This window comes from Linepithema humile, chromosome 1 (assembly GCF_040581485.1).
Source record: "Linepithema humile isolate Giens D197 chromosome 1, Lhum_UNIL_v1.0, whole genome shotgun sequence".
NCBI lineage: Eukaryota > Metazoa > Arthropoda > Insecta > Hymenoptera > Formicidae > Linepithema > Linepithema humile.
The window spans coordinates 30,487,689-30,507,094 of NC_090128.1; the positions used below are offsets into that span (position 1 = coordinate 30,487,689).

The 19,406-nt window shown below is 28.0% G+C and overlaps 2 protein-coding genes and 1 long non-coding RNA gene across 7 annotated transcripts in view; 1 reads left to right on the forward strand and 2 right to left on the reverse strand.

The window, feature by feature from the left end:
- Positions 1 to 10,610, forward strand: part of LOC136997154 (putative uncharacterized protein DDB_G0282133) — a 114,907-nt gene extending 104,297 nt beyond the window's left edge. For both annotated transcript variants that reach the window (XM_067347581.1, XM_067347582.1), the window contains 4 exons: positions 6,305 to 6,403; positions 6,495 to 8,084; positions 8,245 to 9,296; positions 9,379 to 10,610. In XM_067347581.1, coding sequence (XP_067203682.1) covers positions 6,305 to 6,403; positions 6,495 to 8,084; positions 8,245 to 9,296; positions 9,379 to 9,915 — 3,278 coding nt within the window. In that variant the 3' untranslated portion in view covers positions 9,916 to 10,610. The remainder of the gene's footprint in view (positions 1 to 6,304; positions 6,404 to 6,494; positions 8,085 to 8,244; positions 9,297 to 9,378) is intronic.
- LOC136997164 (uncharacterized) lies at positions 1,305 to 6,320 on the reverse strand. Of its 2 annotated transcripts, XR_010887971.1 has the most exons (3): positions 2,700 to 3,232; positions 2,189 to 2,288; positions 1,305 to 2,101 (listed from the first exon to the last, which is right to left on the reverse strand). It is a non-coding gene; the product is annotated as an uncharacterized lncRNA (long non-coding RNA). The 2 variants fall into 2 exon arrangements; XR_010887970.1 differs by lacking the exon at positions 1,305 to 2,101 and having other exon boundaries at positions 2,700 to 6,320.
- Positions 10,611 to 14,555: 3,945 nt separating the features above from the next.
- On the reverse strand, positions 14,556 to 17,656 carry LOC136997161 (uncharacterized). Of its 3 annotated transcripts, none has more exons than XR_010887968.1 (4): positions 17,330 to 17,626; positions 16,441 to 16,659; positions 15,748 to 15,993; positions 14,556 to 15,261 (listed from the first exon to the last, which is right to left on the reverse strand). XR_010887968.1 is itself a non-coding variant. In XM_067347593.1 (4 exons), exons 1-4 carry the CDS (start codon positions 17,466 to 17,468, stop codon positions 15,044 to 15,046), a joined length of 642 nt encoding a protein of 213 aa, XP_067203694.1. In that variant the 5' UTR covers positions 17,469 to 17,656; the 3' UTR covers positions 14,556 to 15,043. The 3 variants fall into 3 exon arrangements, 1 of the variants encoding a protein (XP_067203694.1); XR_010887969.1 differs by having other exon boundaries at positions 16,441 to 16,596; positions 17,330 to 17,623; XM_067347593.1 differs by having other exon boundaries at positions 15,928 to 15,993; positions 17,330 to 17,656.
- Positions 17,657 to 19,406: the final 1,750 nt, after the last annotated feature.

The following is a 19,406-nucleotide window of genomic DNA, read 5'->3' on the forward strand; positions in this document are numbered from 1 at the left end:
TTTTTCTGACCTTGTTTTGGCCTTGAAAATGACCTAGTCGGCGAATTTCATTATCATATTTGTAATCAGCGCGCCAAACTACATAAAATAGTGGAGTTTTAAAACATTCGGGCGTTTCACCTATTCGGAACTGCACCCTTAACTGGAATTGAAAATGATAAAACTACAAATAAACCAGTGAAAGAATTAATAGACTGCTTAATGTATTTAATGTTAAATTCACGTCCAGATTTAAGTTTTGCTATAAACTGCTTTAGTAAATATGAAGATAAATATTCGAATACCGTGTAGCAACATCTCAAAAGAATATTAAGATATCTCACAGAAACAAAGAATCTAAGTTTAGTTTATATTAGAGAAAAAGAGAAGCATCCACTAGTGTGTTATGTAGATGCAGGTTAGGGAGGAAATGTACATGCTCGAAAATCAGTGCCTGGATACTTAATTAAAGTGTTTGGTAGTATAGTATCTTGGACCAGTAAGCAACAAACTTGTATCGCATTATCAACGACTGAAGCTGAATAGCGTTATGTAATTCAGTTGTGGATGGACTTTAGTTTAAGAGGTTATTAGATTTTTAGTATAAGGACTGATAATATTACAATATTTAAGAACAATCAAGCATGTATCTTCTTAGTTAAGAATTTGGAAAATAATCGAAGAGTTAAACATATAGATCTGAAATATAAGTTTGTATATAAGAACTTTAAAAATGGAACTATACAATTGGAGTATATTAACGGTAAAGATCTACAAGCAGATATATTAACTAAAAGCTTAACAAGTGTTTTATATTGTAAGAATCGTAAATGTTTAAGTTTAGATAGTTAGAGAGGGCATATTATGAAGCATTATACATTATCAGTAGATTAGAAATCATTATTTTAAGTTGAACAATGCTATTTTTAATAAGATGTGTTATTTTGTGAAATGTTACTTTAAATCTTAAGATGATTTTAGAAAATGTCATTAAAAAAGGGTGTTAAGAATATTGTCATTCCATTGCTATGTTTTATGTTTTCTATGACTTTAGATCCGTTTTTGTTTTTCTCCCTAGTTATGCTGCTGGATATAGAGAAATAAATCCGCGTGCAAGTATGTAAAAGTATTTTATAAGTTTCATTCAAATATACTTATTTTGCTCAAGCACGATACGTACAGTTTGATTAGCTGCGTCATAAAAAAATAACCCTCATATATATTTAAGAATTTTAGTGCCGCTTAAATTTATATATAACGGCCACAATTTTTCAATTTATAATTTTTTTTTCTAGGAGCATACTAAATAATTTTATATAAAAAAATTAAATAAGGCGTCTTTTTTTCATGCTTATGTATTTTAAGTATTTGTAACAATTATTACCACATCCCACACAGCATGCAATATTGCAGTAATATAGCAGTAATGTTACAATTTTTTTGGAATATTACGCGGCAATACATCAGTAATATTGCATAAATATTGTTGTAATATTAAATGTCCGCGAGAATCCATCACTTAAATATTTCTGCGATATTTTAATAATATTACGATGATCTGTCTGTAATAATGCGATGATATTTATACAATATTACGGTAATGTTTCGACAATATTACTGATACTGTTCTGCAATATTGCCATAATAATTCTGTAATATTGTCTATAATATTATAATGATGTTTACGTAACGTCGCTCTTTTACTGCAACAGTGACATAACTCAAAAGTCACGATTTTTCAGAAAACGAGTTTAAGTGTTTTAAATCGTTATAACACATCTATTTAAAACATTCAAATTCGTTTTGTGGAAAATCGTGATTTTTTAATTATGTCACTGTTGCAGTAAATAAAAAAATTTTATTTATTTGTTATAATTTCATATAAATTGGTTATTATTACAGTTTTTATTATTATATTATTATATTTTTTTATTAAATTCTAAAAGCATACTTGACATGTATATATGTATATATTATAAGAACATTACTTTATCTATATGTGTGTATGTATCATTTATATATATGTGTGTATTTATATCTATATATATTTCACAGATCGTCTCCTTCGTCTGTTTCCTGTTCGTCATCTTTTCTGTTATCTTTTTCTTCATCTTTCTTTATTCTATAATATAAAGTGATCATTTATATGTATATTCGTTTCGACTGATAAAAATTATTTTATGGATAATAATAAACAAATATATATTACCTCTCTCTCAAAACTCGTTGCGGAGCATTTGCTAACCAATTGCCTATTTTTCTTTGCAACTCGTCTTCTTTGATATTTCTGTCACATTTCATGACTGTTTCTGAAAATCAAAATTCCATAGGATGTAACTTCGTTATCTAATTAATATTACTATAACATATTATATACATAAATCTCGTTGTTTTGCATTTTATAAATCATGTACGTTAAAATATTCTACTTTTCTCGGGCTTAATATTATTTTTCTTGAAAGATTTATTGTAAGGAGAAGCTCAACTATAATTACGTAAAAATTTGGTTTTTTATTGTTTATTTTATTTTTGTCGCTACAAAATAGTTCATAAAAATTAAGAAATTCTAAATTATATTGTATTTATAATATTTTTGTTATTCTTAAATGTTTCTTATTGTGTTTCAAATTGTTATTTTTAAAATAAAATGGTTCAATTGCTTTCAATTACAAAAAAACTGTTGTTTCTCTATACACACTGTAATCTAAAATTATACTTACCAATAATGCATTTTGTGATTTTGAATTTGGACAGAGCTTTTTTCTTCTGTTTTCCAAAATAACTAAATTCACAAGCAAACTTATTTGTGAATGCTTTTGATAGAATATTGGTTGTAATTTCATAAGCATTTCTTCCTCCTCTTTTGGCGAACAGTGTCATCTGCAAACATTACAACTAATAACTACTAATGTCAATATATTTAGCATATGGAAAAGCTACTTCCACAAACTGCAAAAAGTACATGCTAGAGTATATTGCAGTATCAATACTCTACAATTCACCCAACACAGAGGATTTTAGAAATATTAAAAGACTAATATATATATATATATATATATAAGTTATATGTATGTCCAGAGGTAGTTTTCGGGACATTTTGTGCGACGCAATAGCAGTTTTCAGGACTTTTGTTGGTTTTCAGGACTGTCCCGAAAAAATTTATATATCCAAAGGCAGTTTTCGGGGCGTCCCGAAAACTGCCTTTGGATATATAAGAGAACTGTTCTGAAATGTACCTCTTCATATATAATGTTTATATATATAAATCATTTGTATAATGGTATTTTTCAGGACCTATTAATAAAATCCAGAAATTAATACACACCGATGTATATATATCGTAAATCATAATATATATTTCCAAAGTAGTATTTCTAGTAATGATTCTAATAAATATAAGCTTTATATATATATTTCTTAATTAATATACTCACAAGTAAAATACTTAAGTCCCGAAAGGTGCCTTTATATAAGTTGAAATATTAAAACCGTTATTATTTTTAATAATGATGTATATATCAAAAACATACTTCACGCACACATTACAGAAAAAAATATTGATTACAATAATACAATAATAGATAGCAAGTATATGCGTGAGCGGCGCACGAGCAACTGGACCGTGTTTACCCGAACAAAAATAGATTGTAATTATATAAAATGATATGATATAAATTAATTTCATATGATCATATATAATAATATCTAAAATTTGACTGTGTTCATAACACAGATAAAATAAAAAGATATTTATTAAAAAACGCAAAAAAACTTGGCGCTGCTACGGTAAACTACATATTAATTTCATTGCTTTATAATACTTTGTGGTGTAGCAGCGCCAAGTTTTTTTGCGTTTTTTAATAAATATCTTTTTATTTTGATTAAATTTTTTATATTTTTTCATCTTTTAATTAAATATTTTTATTTTTTAAATATATTAAAAAATTTTTTAATTTTATAGAATTTTATAGAAGAGTTTTATAGAAATAGTGTACAACTTTTTTCATAGTTCTTTAGTCCCACTTGGTGCCATTTCCTGATATCATATTTTTTTGTAGAAAGTATATATAATAGCTTTTTTGAAAATTTTAATATACAAGTTTTTTTTGAAAGGTTTTAATATATCTCTTGATAATATATATGACAGGTTTTTTTGAAAGGTTTAATATATACAACAATTTTTTTGAAAGATAAAACAATACGGTTTTGTTTTAGTTGTGACAAGAGCGTGTACTTGGTTCAATTTACATTAGTGTAGTTGTGAAAGTGTAAAGAATATGCTCAAGTGTGTATAACGAATTTAAAACATTACGTTTATAAAAAGGCAGTGTCTAAAACTGTTTGTACAATAATGTTACTGCTAGGAGGACTTTAAATGTACTTGCAGAATTATTTCTGTAAAAAATTGTAAAATAGGTTGTATTGATAGAGCCTATATAGTTCGAATAGAAATCGGAAAGTTTCATAGTTGTATTTCTGCTGTTTTGTTAGATTTTTTTTCGTGGATGGACGCATCGCATTTGCGATTGTTATACGCATTTGCTTTAGTTTCGCGAACAGATTTCTTTTGTATTAAAGATTAATTTCATTAACAATAAGAGATTATTAGGACGCAGATGTTCGTGCACGATCCCGAGTCGGGCGCGGAGAACCACAGCGTGCGAGTGCTCGCTAAAGTGAGGTAGCAAGTTGCTCGCTCTCACTCGCACTCACACGCTGCGGTTCTCCGCGCGCGACACGGGATCGTGCACGAAAATTCACGTCCTATTCATTAGTTTATTAAGATATATAAAACAAATCCATATTCTCTAACAATGTTAATTAATCGTTTTTCATTTTGGAATATCATGCAACAAAGACTCAAGTCTTTATTATTAGATCTATTGAAAATAAAATTGTTCTGGAAACTGCCATTGTATATGTTACAGTTTTAAAACTGATTAGAAAAGATATACATAGTCAATATCTATATTTCAAAAACAATCATAAAATTAGGATAATTATTTAAATAATGTGTTGTGTGTCGAAAGACCACAACGTAATAATTATAGGTTAATTAGGCAATAACAATAATAAACATTTAGGCCATTAATCGAGGCCACTTCTCGAGAATCCTGTGACAAAAGTTATTTAATTATTAAACAATTAGGCGCTGACGCGAGCACTCGTTCTTAGAAGCCCGAGTGTCACTTGCGTCTAAAGTAGGTTAAACAGATCAGCATTTTGGTAACACAATGGATCGATATAGTTCAAGTCTCATTGTGTTCCGAATACTGATCCGTATAAATTAAGGCGGCACACAAGGCGCCGCGGGTTTTTATCAGCAAAGTTCCGGACGAAGCACGACACGTCGCGTACACGCGTAACCACGGTAGTACGGTCGCCGAATAAGTGAGGTGACAAGTGTAATAAGAAGATACCAAATAAAAGCTATTCTATATATATTCAGAAGTGCCTAATTATTCTACACTCTCCGAGTCAAAGCCCCCTTGACCAGCACGGCGAATCCCGAATCTATACGCAGCGCCTACCGCCACCATAGTGGGCGCAACAAATGAATGAAATTGACTATTGCTTTTATTTATTTCAATAATCTAACAAATTTTACTTTATAGGTTTGTTCATGTATGTTTCAATAACAGGACGCGATCATTCTTGTCGCGCGGTAAAAGTTAGTCAATCAACTGATAACTTTTTCATAAAAACAAAAGACGATTGGCTACTGCGTCGTACGACAAGCGTTACCGCGTCCAGTGTATAGAAGCCATAAAACTACATACCGTACATACTATATACGTTCAAGAATTATTTCATTTGATATGTAAAAGTCATTTTTGTTTTGTATGTATATATACGACTGAATACTTATGTGAAAAAATGTCACGATATATATTGTTTTTTTGTAATTGTCATAAATATTACGGAACAAATATGAAACACAAAAGGATGAACGTTAAATGTGCAGTTAATAGAAATTGTAAGAAAACATGTATTATACGTACAATTGCACAGAACAGTAAGTATTCATTTTTATTTTATTTACTTAAAATAATTAAAATATTTTCAGCGCATGTTGCATACATTCAGCATAACCTATTATAACCTATTTGACAGAATATAACCTTTTTAATCAAGTAATCTTTAATCAAGTAACCTTAATAATCAATAAATAAATCAATATAAGCCATAAATATGTATAGATTTTGCACAGTATCGTTATTTTAACTTCCTTTTTAGTTAAATTCTTTTTTAATTAAATTCTCGCAGCAACACGTTTTGATCAATTGTGTCCAAATAAATGAAATTAAATATTCTATTTTTACAGAAAATAAAGACGATCTTTTTATAATCGCTAAAAATTTAAATACAAATAATCCACGCATTTTTCTGGAGAAAATAAAATTAATTATTCATGATAACAATAGTAAGTATTACAATTTTAAATTCTGAAACTACGTGTAATATTTACATTGCATTTTTATTTTCTACACTAAAAATTTTTCTATTTTTTGCAGTAAATACAGAAACATCACAAGATGTTTGCACTATTAATATGAATACTAATAAGCATATTAATACCAATAGTTTGAACAATGCCACTGATTTTGACAATAATACAGAAATTTTTCTTAATAACGAATATGACCATAATGCAATAAATAATGTCAATAATACACATATTGATTCTGATAATGCCATGATACTTTCCAAAGATAATAAGAATAGTAGAGTAAAGACTATAAATCTTAATGTAACAGTTTCCCGTGATAACGATAATAATTATAAAACAGTAGATAGTGATATTAATACCAATAATTATATGAATAATAATAATCCTAATAAGAATATATCATTCTCCTGTGATAATGACGAAGATCATAGCATAGCAGATAAAGCTATTAATGCCAACAATTCTACGAATGATACTGATTTTGATAAAAATGTGATATTTTCTTATGGTAATAAATATGGTCACGATGCAATAAATGTTGAAGATTACGCCAATAATCCTAAGAAACATGCTGATTCTGAGAATGCCATAGTATTTTCCAATAAATGTGATAATAAGCATAGTAGAGTAAAGGCTGTAAATCTTAACGTTACATTTACCTGCGATAAAAGTTACAATACAGTAGATGATGACATTAATGTCAATAATTCTATGGATGATAATAATCCTAATAATAAAATATCACTTTCCTGCAATAATGACAAAGGTCATAACATAGTAGATAGTGCTATTAATGCCAACAATTTTACGAATAATACTGATTTCGATAATAACGTAATATTTTCTTATAGTAATAGCAATGGCTGTAAAACGGTAAATGATGATATCAATACCAATAATTCTACGACTGATAATGATCTTCATAATAATATATCATTTTCCTTGGATAATGATAAAAATCATACTATAGTAGATAGTACTATTAATGCCAACAATTCTATGAATAATGTTGGTTTTGATAATAATGTGATGTTTTCTCATGATAATGACAATGGCTGTAACACTATAGATATTAATATCAATAATTTTATGAATTGTAATAATTCTGATAATAATATGACATTTTCTGATAATGACAATGCCAATAATTCTGAAACTGGTGTTGTTCTCAATAATGTCATGATATTTTCCTATGATGATGACAATAATTCTAGTATATTGAATGATCTCACTACTGCCAAAACTTCTACGATTTACAATAATAGTGATAATAATATAATATTTTCCTGTGATGATGATAACATTATTAACAACACACAAATTGCTTGTGCAAATATAACAAATACTTCTGAATATCTACCTTCAGCATCGGAAATTACAGTTGAAAACGAAACTACAGAACATGAAAGCATTCACAATAATAATTCTACAACTAATGATAAAAATTCTTCAGAATCACTGATAGACATTTCTTTTATAAATACATTTGGTTGTAAAGAAGACAATTTACATATTTCATTCTCCCAGCCTAAGGGACTTCAAAAAAAGAATTTTTGTTACTATTGTAAAAAGTTTCAAAGTAAAATTGCACGCCATTTAGAAAACGTGCATAAATTGGAACCTGAAGTAAAAAAATTTCTGTTATTGCCAAAAGGTGATCATATTTTTTAATTTTAATTCTATAGAATATTGTATATTTTTTATAAATAAAATAAGTATTAATAATCTTGTTAATATGTATATACATTTTACACAAGTTTATTAATATGCATTTCTTTATTAATATGCATTTCTCAATATTATTTTTGTTTTAGGTAATTTAGAGAGGAAAAAAATTATCGAAACTATTAGAAGAAAAGGAAATTTCATATTTAATACAGATCCTGCCATAAATACAGGAGAGTTAATTGTTTGCCGAAGACCTGCCAAAAATAGTTGTAAAACAGTACGAGATTTTACGAGCTGTGCAAAATGTAAAGGATGGTTCACTAAAAATAATATCAGGCATCATTTTAAGCAATGTGTAGGTGTATCCAAAGGCAGAAGTGTACAAATTTTAGGACGTGCTGTGATGGGAAGAATACATGAATGTGCAAGTGAGACAGTAAGAAAAGTTTTATTCTCAGTTTTGAGGGAAGATGATGTTACACGATGTATTAGATACGATAAATTATTGATAACATTTGCAAACAAATTATGTATCAAGTACAATCTTCAGCATCAACAAGATATGATACGTGCTAGACTTCGACTATTAGGACGGTTTCTTATCGCAGTAAAAGAATATAATCCTGATGTAATAGAATTTTCTGATATATATAATCCTTCTATATATGATGATTGTCTTAAAGCAGTAAATAAAATAGCACATTTTGATAGCATTAATAAAAAATATGGTGCACCATTAGTTGCATCAAATATTGGGACAAATTTAAAACAAATTGGCAATTTGTTAATAACAGAGTGCATAAAAACAAATGATATAAAGAAGCAAAATAGTACAGAAAATTTTTTAAAATTAGTACAAGAAGATTATGGGATTTCTATAAACAAAACAGTGGAAGAAAATATAACACAATATAAAAGACAGAAAAAAGTTACGCTTCCATCTATGGAAGATATAAAAAAGCTACACTCATATCTAAAAAACAAAAGAAAATTATTATACACAAAACTTCAGAAGAAATTTATGTACAAAACATGGCTGGAACTTGCAAAAGTTACACTTACGTCTACACAAGTTTTTATCAGGAGAAGAGCAGGAGAAATTGAACGTGTTACTATAGAAGATTTTAATACTCGCGAAGGTATAACAAAAGAAGCATATTTTGATTTATATAAATCATTAGGAACCAATTTACAACAGGTAAAAATTATTTTTTTATGTGTAAATAAAATACAAACTAATATGCAATGCAAAATAAAAATTCTATAACTTTTTTATGTAGGTTGCTGATAAATACGTAAGATTCTTAATTCGTGGAAAATTAGGACGCACAGTGCCTGTCATTTTAGACATGGAATTAGTTCAATGTAGTGAATTAATTTTGAAGCACCGACAGGATGCAAATGTTTCTGAAAAAAATCCATATGTATTCGGCATACCTAATAGCAGTAAGCGCTATTTCAAATATTTAAGGGCATGTATCCTTATGCGATATTTTTCTAAAAAATGTAGTGCACAAATATCACATACATTAAGAGGCACTGAATTACGCAAACATATTGCTACAGCGTGTATTACGTTGAATTTATCTGAAAATGAAGTGGATGATTTGGCGAATTTTATGGGACATCACAAAAAAATTCATAAACGCCACTACCGGCAATCAATACCAGCAGTAGAGATCATTCGTATGACAAAGTTTCTTCAAGCAGCATTAGGTGAAAATATGCAACAAGAATCTAATAATAGTGATTCAGGTATAATTATTTACCTTTATTACTCCATATATTTATATAGTTCTTTTTATAAAATACATTAACTATTGTATAACGTTTTTCTATATTTTTTATTACACATACGTATTTTATCAAAAGACAAAATTAGATAAAGGCATCTATAATCCGATTCAAAAAATTAATAATAAAAATAATGTTATAAAAATGTAATATTAAATCATAACAAAATAATGAATGCATTAAATTATTCCTCATAACAAAAATATTTAAATTTCTAATTCATACATATATAAATTATCATCTACCCTGATAGCCAAGCATGTTTTGCAAAATCAAGCAACTTAATGCTGAGCATGAATTTTCGACTAGTTGCTGTATATTTGTTAAAAACGTAATGCATAGTCATACGTATTCAACAACACGGGAGCAGATTTGAAACATTTCGTGTCAGCAGATTCAGAGCAAACGGAGAGCAACTGTTGCTCATTTTGTTGCCAACAAAATGACTTCTATTCATGGAAAACATTTTGCTTTGTCATTCATTTTCGACAACATAAGAGCAACATGACGGTGATAGAAAAAGATAATGATGTCTGTGCTTTTGTCGTATATTTGTTAAAAACTATTTAAATATATTAATTTGTTAAAAACTGTTTAAATATGTTAATTGTGCCTTGTAACCAATATAAAATGTCGAAAATGACCTATCTTTGTGTATGTGTGTATGTGTGTTTGCGCGAGTGCGTGCAATTTAATAAATAAATAAGTGATACATCGACGATACTTGTGGCAAATTAACACAGCTTTACCTATAAATATTTGCGGCAAGGTATATACAGGGTGTCCCATTTAACTTGAGACAACTAATAATTTCAAAAAATAATTGTACGAAAAAATGTCCCAAATAAACTTTTAATATTATCAAAGGGGACGTCTGCCTGTGTGAAAATTAACCCGCCCCCATCGCCCCTTAGGGGTAGGGCGGGTGCAACTTTGAAATTTCAAATGAGAACCCCCATTTTTTATTGCAGATTCGGATTCCTTGGAAAAAAATACGTAAGTTTTGTCCGAGACATTTTTTCGAATCGTGATAGATGGCGCTGTAATCAGTGAAAATTAGTTTTTGCCATTTTCTCTCACAATTGGGGTGCTTTATTTCGGTGAGTTCCCTTGCCTCTCACTATTCAATTACAATAAATGCTCGAAATGATGACCTTCCATTTCGATGCATTTATTAACTCGAGCTTGGAATGCTTGTACATATGTAGAAAGTGTATCTGGCGTTATTTGTGCGCAAGCATATCTAATACGTTCCACCATGTTTTCTCGAGTATTTGGTACTTCTGTATACACTTTTTCTTTAAGGTAACATAAAATTATTTCAACTTTCAAAATTATTTCAAAATTATTTCAACTTTCTCCTCTAAAGATAAATAATCCATTATTTATTTGCTGAAATAAAGAACGCGTCCGTAAAAAAACAAGTAGCTAGCGTATGTATTACTGAAATTTACTTGACTTGAAATTTAAAGAATCCAGTTATTGAAGAATTGTTCTGACTTAATTTCTTTCATTTATTTTGTTTCTCCTTTTCAGTATTTTCAGTATTTCAGAAATTTAATACATATGTAGATGCCTCATAGTTTTGGATTATTTATCTTTAGAGGAGAAAGTTGAAATACTTTTGAAATAATTTTGAAAGTTGAAATAATTTTATGTTACCTTAAAGAAAAAGTGTATACAGAAGTACCAAATACTCGAGAAAACATGGTGGAACGTATTAGATATGCTTGCGCACAAATAACGCCAGATACACTTTCTACATATGTACAAGCATTCCAAGCTCGAGTTAATAAATGCATCGAAATGGAAGGTCATCATTTTGAGCATTTATTGTAATTGAATAGTGAGAGGCAAGGGAACTCACCGAAATAAAGCACCCCAATTGTGAGAGAAAATGGCAAAAACTAATTTTCACTGATTACAGCGCCATCTATCACGATTCGAAAAAATGTCTCGGACAAAACTTACGTATTTTTTTCCAAGGAATCCGAATCTGCAATAAAAAATGGGGTTCCCATTTGAAATTTTAAAGTTGCCACCCGCTCCACCCCCAAGGGGCGGTGGGGGCGGGTTAATTTTTACACAGGCAGACGTCCCCCTTGATAATATTAAAAGTTTATTTGGAACATTTTTTCGTACAATGCTTATTTTTCGAAATATTTAGTTGTCTCAAGTTAAATGGGACACCCTGTATATATATATATATATATATATATATATATATATATATATATATATATATATATATAATAGATATGTAAAATAATAAATAAGTAAATTCTTCTTTCTGGTGATAACAAAAAGAAGCCCATACAACACAAAACATTACATTTACATTGCAGCAATGTTACAATCTTGCAAGTTGCAATGTAATATTATTGAGAGATTATTGGAACATTGAATTGTAATATTTCATGAGAATGTGACAGCAACATTGCAAAAACATTACAAGAGCAATATTCGGTAATCGCTACTCAGGGAGAAATACAGGTCGAAGAAACGTCTAATAGACATCTAATAGATGTCTATAGACGATGTCTCTTAGACGTTTCTTCGACCTGTATTTCTCTCTGGGTAGTTCGTTCGTTTACCGTTATGCGACGCGCGTTGCAAAATCTATCTCGTATTTAAGTTTTAGTCATGATGATATAAAACTTCCAAAGAGTGGCTAGTAAAATCGAAGACCTTAGTAACTATTTTTATTAGTTAAATTTTTCTGATACGACCCTAACACAGGGAATTCAGATATTGAACTGATTGTTCAGAAATCGGACAAATAAAATGTCCAAATAAATAAAAATATATACAACATTATTCTAAGATTGCAATAACAATGCATTATTGCAAATTCATTATCTTGCAATATTACTGTAATATTTCGTTACAATCTTCCTAAAGGCGGATATTTTAACGTTGCTGCAATCCCACAGCAATGATGCAACAATATTTTGCAGTAAATTTGCAATATTGCAACATTGCGATGAAAGATTGATGCAATGTGTATGCAATCTTTGTGTGCTGTATGGGAGGATTTATTTACTTATTATTTTATATGTTTGAAAAGAGTAAGGATGCAAAAAATATATTTAACCGTTTTCGACACGCTGTTGAATTTTTGCTAAAATTTATGACTCAGCATGTGTTGTTGGCAACTTGCTGTCATTTTGCTCTTTATGTACAGCGATAAACCATTGACAGCAAACACATAGCAACTTGACAGCAACACATGCTGAATTGATGTGATATCATACCAGAGGCAAATGACTCACACACCTTGTTCTAAATTTGCTGAAAACTAATGCCCTTTGTTTTCAGCAACGTGGCAACAACAACACAGACAGGTGGCTATCAGGGTATTATCATCTTTTATATGTAATCTTAAATTGAAAATCTCTAAGGGCCTATCCAGACAAACTTGCATAGTCGCATAAACATATACATCAGGAAATGGATTGGTTCATTTCCTTATTGACATCATTGCAACCTCTCCACCAATGATAGACTTGCATTTATAGTGATTAATCAACCTTGGGTCGTTCAAACCGTGTACAATCGAAAACGCTATATACAAGTGTGTCTGGATAGGCCCTTAGAGATTATCAATTTAAGATTACATATAAAAGATGATAATAGATGATAATTTATATATGTATGAATTAGAAATTTAAATATTTTTGTTATAAGGAATAATTTAATGCATTCATTATTTTGTTATGATTTAATATTACATTTTTAACTAAACTTAAGCACCATATCATAATCGATCGCACTAATGTAGTAACAGATATGTTTATATATGTATATAATAATTACATGAAGAGAAAGTTAGATTACCGAACATTAATTTTGACGCTATTTATTTAACTTAGATATTAACTCATATAAGTTTCATCTTTAATTAAACAGATTTTTCTACACTTAAAACACGTCAATTGACATGTCATTGATGAATGCCTAATACAAAGATTTGGAAATATTTAAAATCTTCGGGATAGGTAGATTATTATATAAACAGTCTTAAAGATTATGATTTCATATATACTCATGTATTAAATTTACAATGCACGCTTGCATATTATGTTTTTATACTCTCATAACTGCCTTTAATAAATGAAACATGTTTATTGTTATAGTTGATCCTCACACATATGTATAACATAATTTTAATAATATTAATAGTCATTATTCAATTACAAAAATTAATTTTCAATTGCAACAGACTCGATTATTTAATATTATACTTATTGAAAATGATAATGTCCCGGAAGCTGCCACTATATAATATGAGGCAGTTTTAAGGACTTCAGAAAAATCATAATCAATGCCCGTGTTTTGAAAACATATATAAATTAATATCTAAGTTAAATAAATAGCTACTTCACATGAAATGTTTGATGCGAAGGTCTTCCTAAGATTTGAGTTAGATTTTGTCTATAAAAATTTATCTGAAGGAAGCTTATAAGCGTTATTGGATCATTTCAATTTGTTTCGTTTGTACGTATCGGTTACATTATGCATGAAAGCTGTAATATAAGGTATGTTATTTTTGTATGATTATAATAAATATTATGTATAAAAAATAAGAAATACAGAAGGATAAACATTAAATGTGCGGATAATCAGAATTATAAAAACATGTATTTTATGTGCAATCGTAAAATAGAGTATCATCATTATTTTATATTTATTCAAAGTAATTAAAAATTTTCAATACAATAACATAGTGCATATAAACATATATAATAACATATATATAATAGCGTATGGCATATAATGTATTATACATGTAATCACAAACAGTTAATATCGATATATGCCCTAAAAACGAATGGTTGCACAGTACCGCATCGTTAACTTTCTTTTTTGTGAAATTCTTATAACATTGTGTTAACTTTTATTTGTGTCCAAAACTAAAATTATTAGATATTTTATTTGATTTTGCAAAAAATAAAGAAGTTTAAAATATTTTCAATACAATGACATAGTGCACATGTAGTAACACATATAATAGTATATGGAACATGATATATTGCACATGTATAATCACAAACAGTTAATGTTTCTGCGATTGTTAAAAACTTAAGTAAAAATAATTATCGTATTTTTTTAATAAACGATTAAAATATTTTTGAATAAACATTTATGCATTTAGTGGCGTTTAATTTTGCCAGATATATAATTATGGATCCATGTTTTAATTTGAGCAACAAATCGATTGTCTAAGCACTTATTTTGTTCTTTTACATGGGAAATTTTCTTGTTAGATGGTAGTTGTGAAGCGCTAATTTCATTTAGAAATTCTTTCATTATTACATTACGTTCTTCTTCTATCCAACGTCTTCTTTTTGTTGGACCAAATGGAGACGCTACAAAATAAATAAAATATTATAATTAATAATACTATTTTATATAAAAAGTAATGATTCACCTGAACTTAATTTAAATTTTTATGTATTTCTTACTAATTTCATGTTATTCTAATTTATACTAGTTTCGGATTACTTATATAAGTTTTCTTTAAAATACTGAGAAATTTGTTTAATTATTAATAAAATCAAATTATAATTATAAAAATATGTAGAAAATGTAAAAATTAAAAATGGAAAATATAAGAATAAATAATATAAATAAATGAAATTTTTAAATTAAGTTAGCAAGGAATTATTATTATTTCTTAAATCAAATATTATTATTATGTATATTAAAATTGTTGAATCAAATTGCATTATACATTAGAGCTCAATATATTGACATAATCATGAAAACAATACTAAATAGTATTTAAAAGAACACACTCTTATTTGATAAATTTGTAAAGACACTGTATGAAGTAAAAGTAAAAATAAACTTACTACTGCGACGTTTTTTCATTTTTGGAGAATAAGTTTTAGAATCACTGTCGCTATTCGCAATTGTACGATTTTGACGTATAATTTTGCTTTTTACTGATTTTTTTTGCTTATCTGTTATGCAAGTTTTAGAAAATTTGTTTTTAGATTGTACTGAAAGAGGTTTACGTGAACTTATCATACATGTTTCGGCATCGCTTTCCGATTCTTCACTCAATGTATCTTCACTAGTATCTTGCACTTTCTCCTCTATTATTAATAATATAATATTATGATAACTGTTATGTATATATGTTATATATATTAAAATTGATTCATAAAACTAAGATTTATGTGTGTCACAACTGCGAATATCGATGCACAGAAATTGAGCGGAGCAGGAATGATTACGACAATGAAACGTTTCAATTTAGATTCTCTTCAACAATATGTAAGTATATTATATACTAATACTTTACATATTCATACTATTTATTGTTATTCCACTCAATTTCTACACATCGACGTCCGCGGTTGTATAACATTATTTTTATTATTAATTTTTTGAATCGGATTATAGATGCCTTTACCTAATTTTGTCTTTTGATAAAATACGTATGTGTAATAAAAAATATAGAAAAACGTTATACAATAATTAATGTATTTTATAAAAAGAACTATATAAATATATGGAGTAATAAAGGTAAATAATTATACCTGAATCACTATTATTAGATTCTTGTTGCATATTTTCACCTAATGCTGCTTGAAGAAACTTTGTCATACGAATGATCTCTACTGCTGGTATTGATTGCCGGTAGTGGCGTTTATGAATTTTTTCGTGATGTCCCATAAAATTCGCCAAATCGTCCACTTCATTTTTAAATAAATTCAACGTAATACACGTTGTAGCAATATGTTTGCGTAATTCACAATCTTTGCAAAGTATCATGGCATTATCAGAATCAATATGTGTATTATTTATTAACATTATTTATTGCATTATGGTCATATTCATTATTAAGAAAAATTTCTGTATTATTGTCAAAATCAATGGCATTGTTCATACTATTGGTATTAATATGCTTATCAGTATTCACATTAATAGTGCAAACATCTTGTGATATTTCTGTATTTACTGCAAGGAATAGAAAAATTGTTAGTGTAGGAAATAAAAATGCAATGTAAGTTTCACACGTAGTTTTAGAATTTAAAATTGTAATATTTACTATTGTTATCATGAATAATTAATTTTATTTTCTCCAGAACAATGCGTGGATTATTTGTAGCAATTATAGAAAGATTGTTTTTATTTTCTGTAAAAATAAAGTATCTTAAAATTTTATTTACTTGGACACAATTGATCAAAACGTGTTGCTGCGAGAATTTAATTAAAAGAGAATTTAACTAAAAAGGAAGTTAAAACAACGATACTGTGCAAAATCTATACATCTTTGTGGCTTATATTGATTTATTGATTATTAACTTGATTAAAAAGGTAATATTCTGTCAAATAGGTTATAATAGGTTATATGTTGTGCTGAATGTATACAATGCGCTGAAAATATTTTATATTATTTTAAATAAATAAAATAATGTTACTTACTGTTCTGTGCAATTGTACGTATAATACATGTTTTCTTACGATTTCTATTAACTGTACATTTAACGTTCATCCTTTTGTGTTTCATATTCGTTCCGTAATATTTATGACAATTACAAAATAATAATATATATCGTGACATTTTTCACATAAGTGTTCAGTCATATACGTACGTACATACATAACGAAAATGACTCTTACATACCAAATGAAATAATTCTTGAACGTATATAGTATGTACGGTATGTAGTTTTATGGCTTCTATACACTGAACGCGGTAAAGCCCGTGTCACACTATACGCATTGAAGAATGAGATTAGAGATCGAAGATTGGAAATTTGACTAATCAGGAAAAAGTAATATTTGTGTGCTTCTTCCCGATTGGTCAAATTTCCAATCTTCAATCTGTAATCTCAATTTTCAATGCATAGTCTGATACGGACTTACCGCTTGTCGCACGACACAGTAGCCAATCAGTCTTTTGTTTTTATGAAAAAGTTATCAGTCGATTGACTATCGTGTTAACTTTTACCGCGCGACAAGAATAATCGCGTCCTGTTATTGAAACATACATGAACAAACCTATAAAATTTGTTAGATTATTGAAATAAATAAAAGCAATAGTCAAATTCATTCATTAATTATTTAAATAATTATTCTAATTTTATGATCGTTTTTGAAACATAGATATTGACTATGTATACCTTTTCTAATCAGTTTTGAAAACTAACATATACAATGGCAGTTTCCAGGACAATTTTATTTTCAATAGGTCTAATAATGAAGAATTGAGTCTTTGTTGCAATATGACACTCCAAAATGGAAAACGATTAATTAACATTATTAGAAAATATTATAGATTTGTTTTATTTATCTTAATACACTAATGAATATTACGCGAACGTTCGTGCACGATCCCGTGTCGCGCGTGAAGAATCACAGCGTGCGAGTGCTCGCTGAAGTGAATTAGCAAGTTGCTCGCTCTCACTCGCACTCACGAGATCGTACACAAACGTCCGCGCCCTAATTATTATTATAAAATGTCAGAAATAATTCAACTGTTATAAATATTAACAATATTATTATGTCCTGGAAACCTGGTTTTACATAAAATTGTATAGCAATAAATGGCATATTTCAGGACATCATTGTATTTTTGAATTTAATAAATGTTAAACACTATTTATCAGAATAAGAATTATTATTATTATTTTTTTAAACGTATTTCTATTAACGAGAAGCGATTTTGTACAATTGTAGAGTGATTTATACAAAATAAAGCGATGTCCCTGGAAACTGCCTATTTATATACAGTCATTTAACTATAAAAGGGCATATTTCAAGACATTATTGTATTTTTGCTTTTTATAACTATTGAACGCAAACTCTTGCAATTAGAATTATTAGTTTCTTTTTCTTAAATATATTTCTATTAATGGAAAGTGATTTTGTATGATTGTAACGTAATATGTACAAAATAAAAAAAAGTCCTGAAAACTGCCCACCTATACATAATTTAATTGGCTAAAAAAAATAGGGCATATAAAAAAAAAAAAGATACCACCAGATTTATATTAATGCTCTGCATAATATAAGATAATAAAATCAGGTGGTATAAAAATGTCCCGAAAACTGCCTCTGGACAAACATATATATATATATAACTATATTTAAAACTAATATATATATATATATATATATATTAGTTTTAAAATTTAAGAAATATTAATTAATAAGAATCAAAAAGAACATTGTAGAAAAATTGAATTTAAAATAGAATATATGTTGCAAGTTGGCGTTAAAACAGAACATGCTTTTATAGTATTTTTTTAATACTCACTACATCTTATACTTTATTGATGAGGTATGCGAACATTGTTGCATTTCCATTAACATATAAAACATTCAATACGTCAGTTTTTATATTTATACTTTATAAAAATATTTAAAATATGCAATTACAATAATAAAATGTAACAAAATATTTATAATAAATTAATAATTGAAATACAATGTTACTTTTATTTATTGTAATAACAGTTTGTGTATTATTTTTTAAAATAAAAATTATTAATATTAA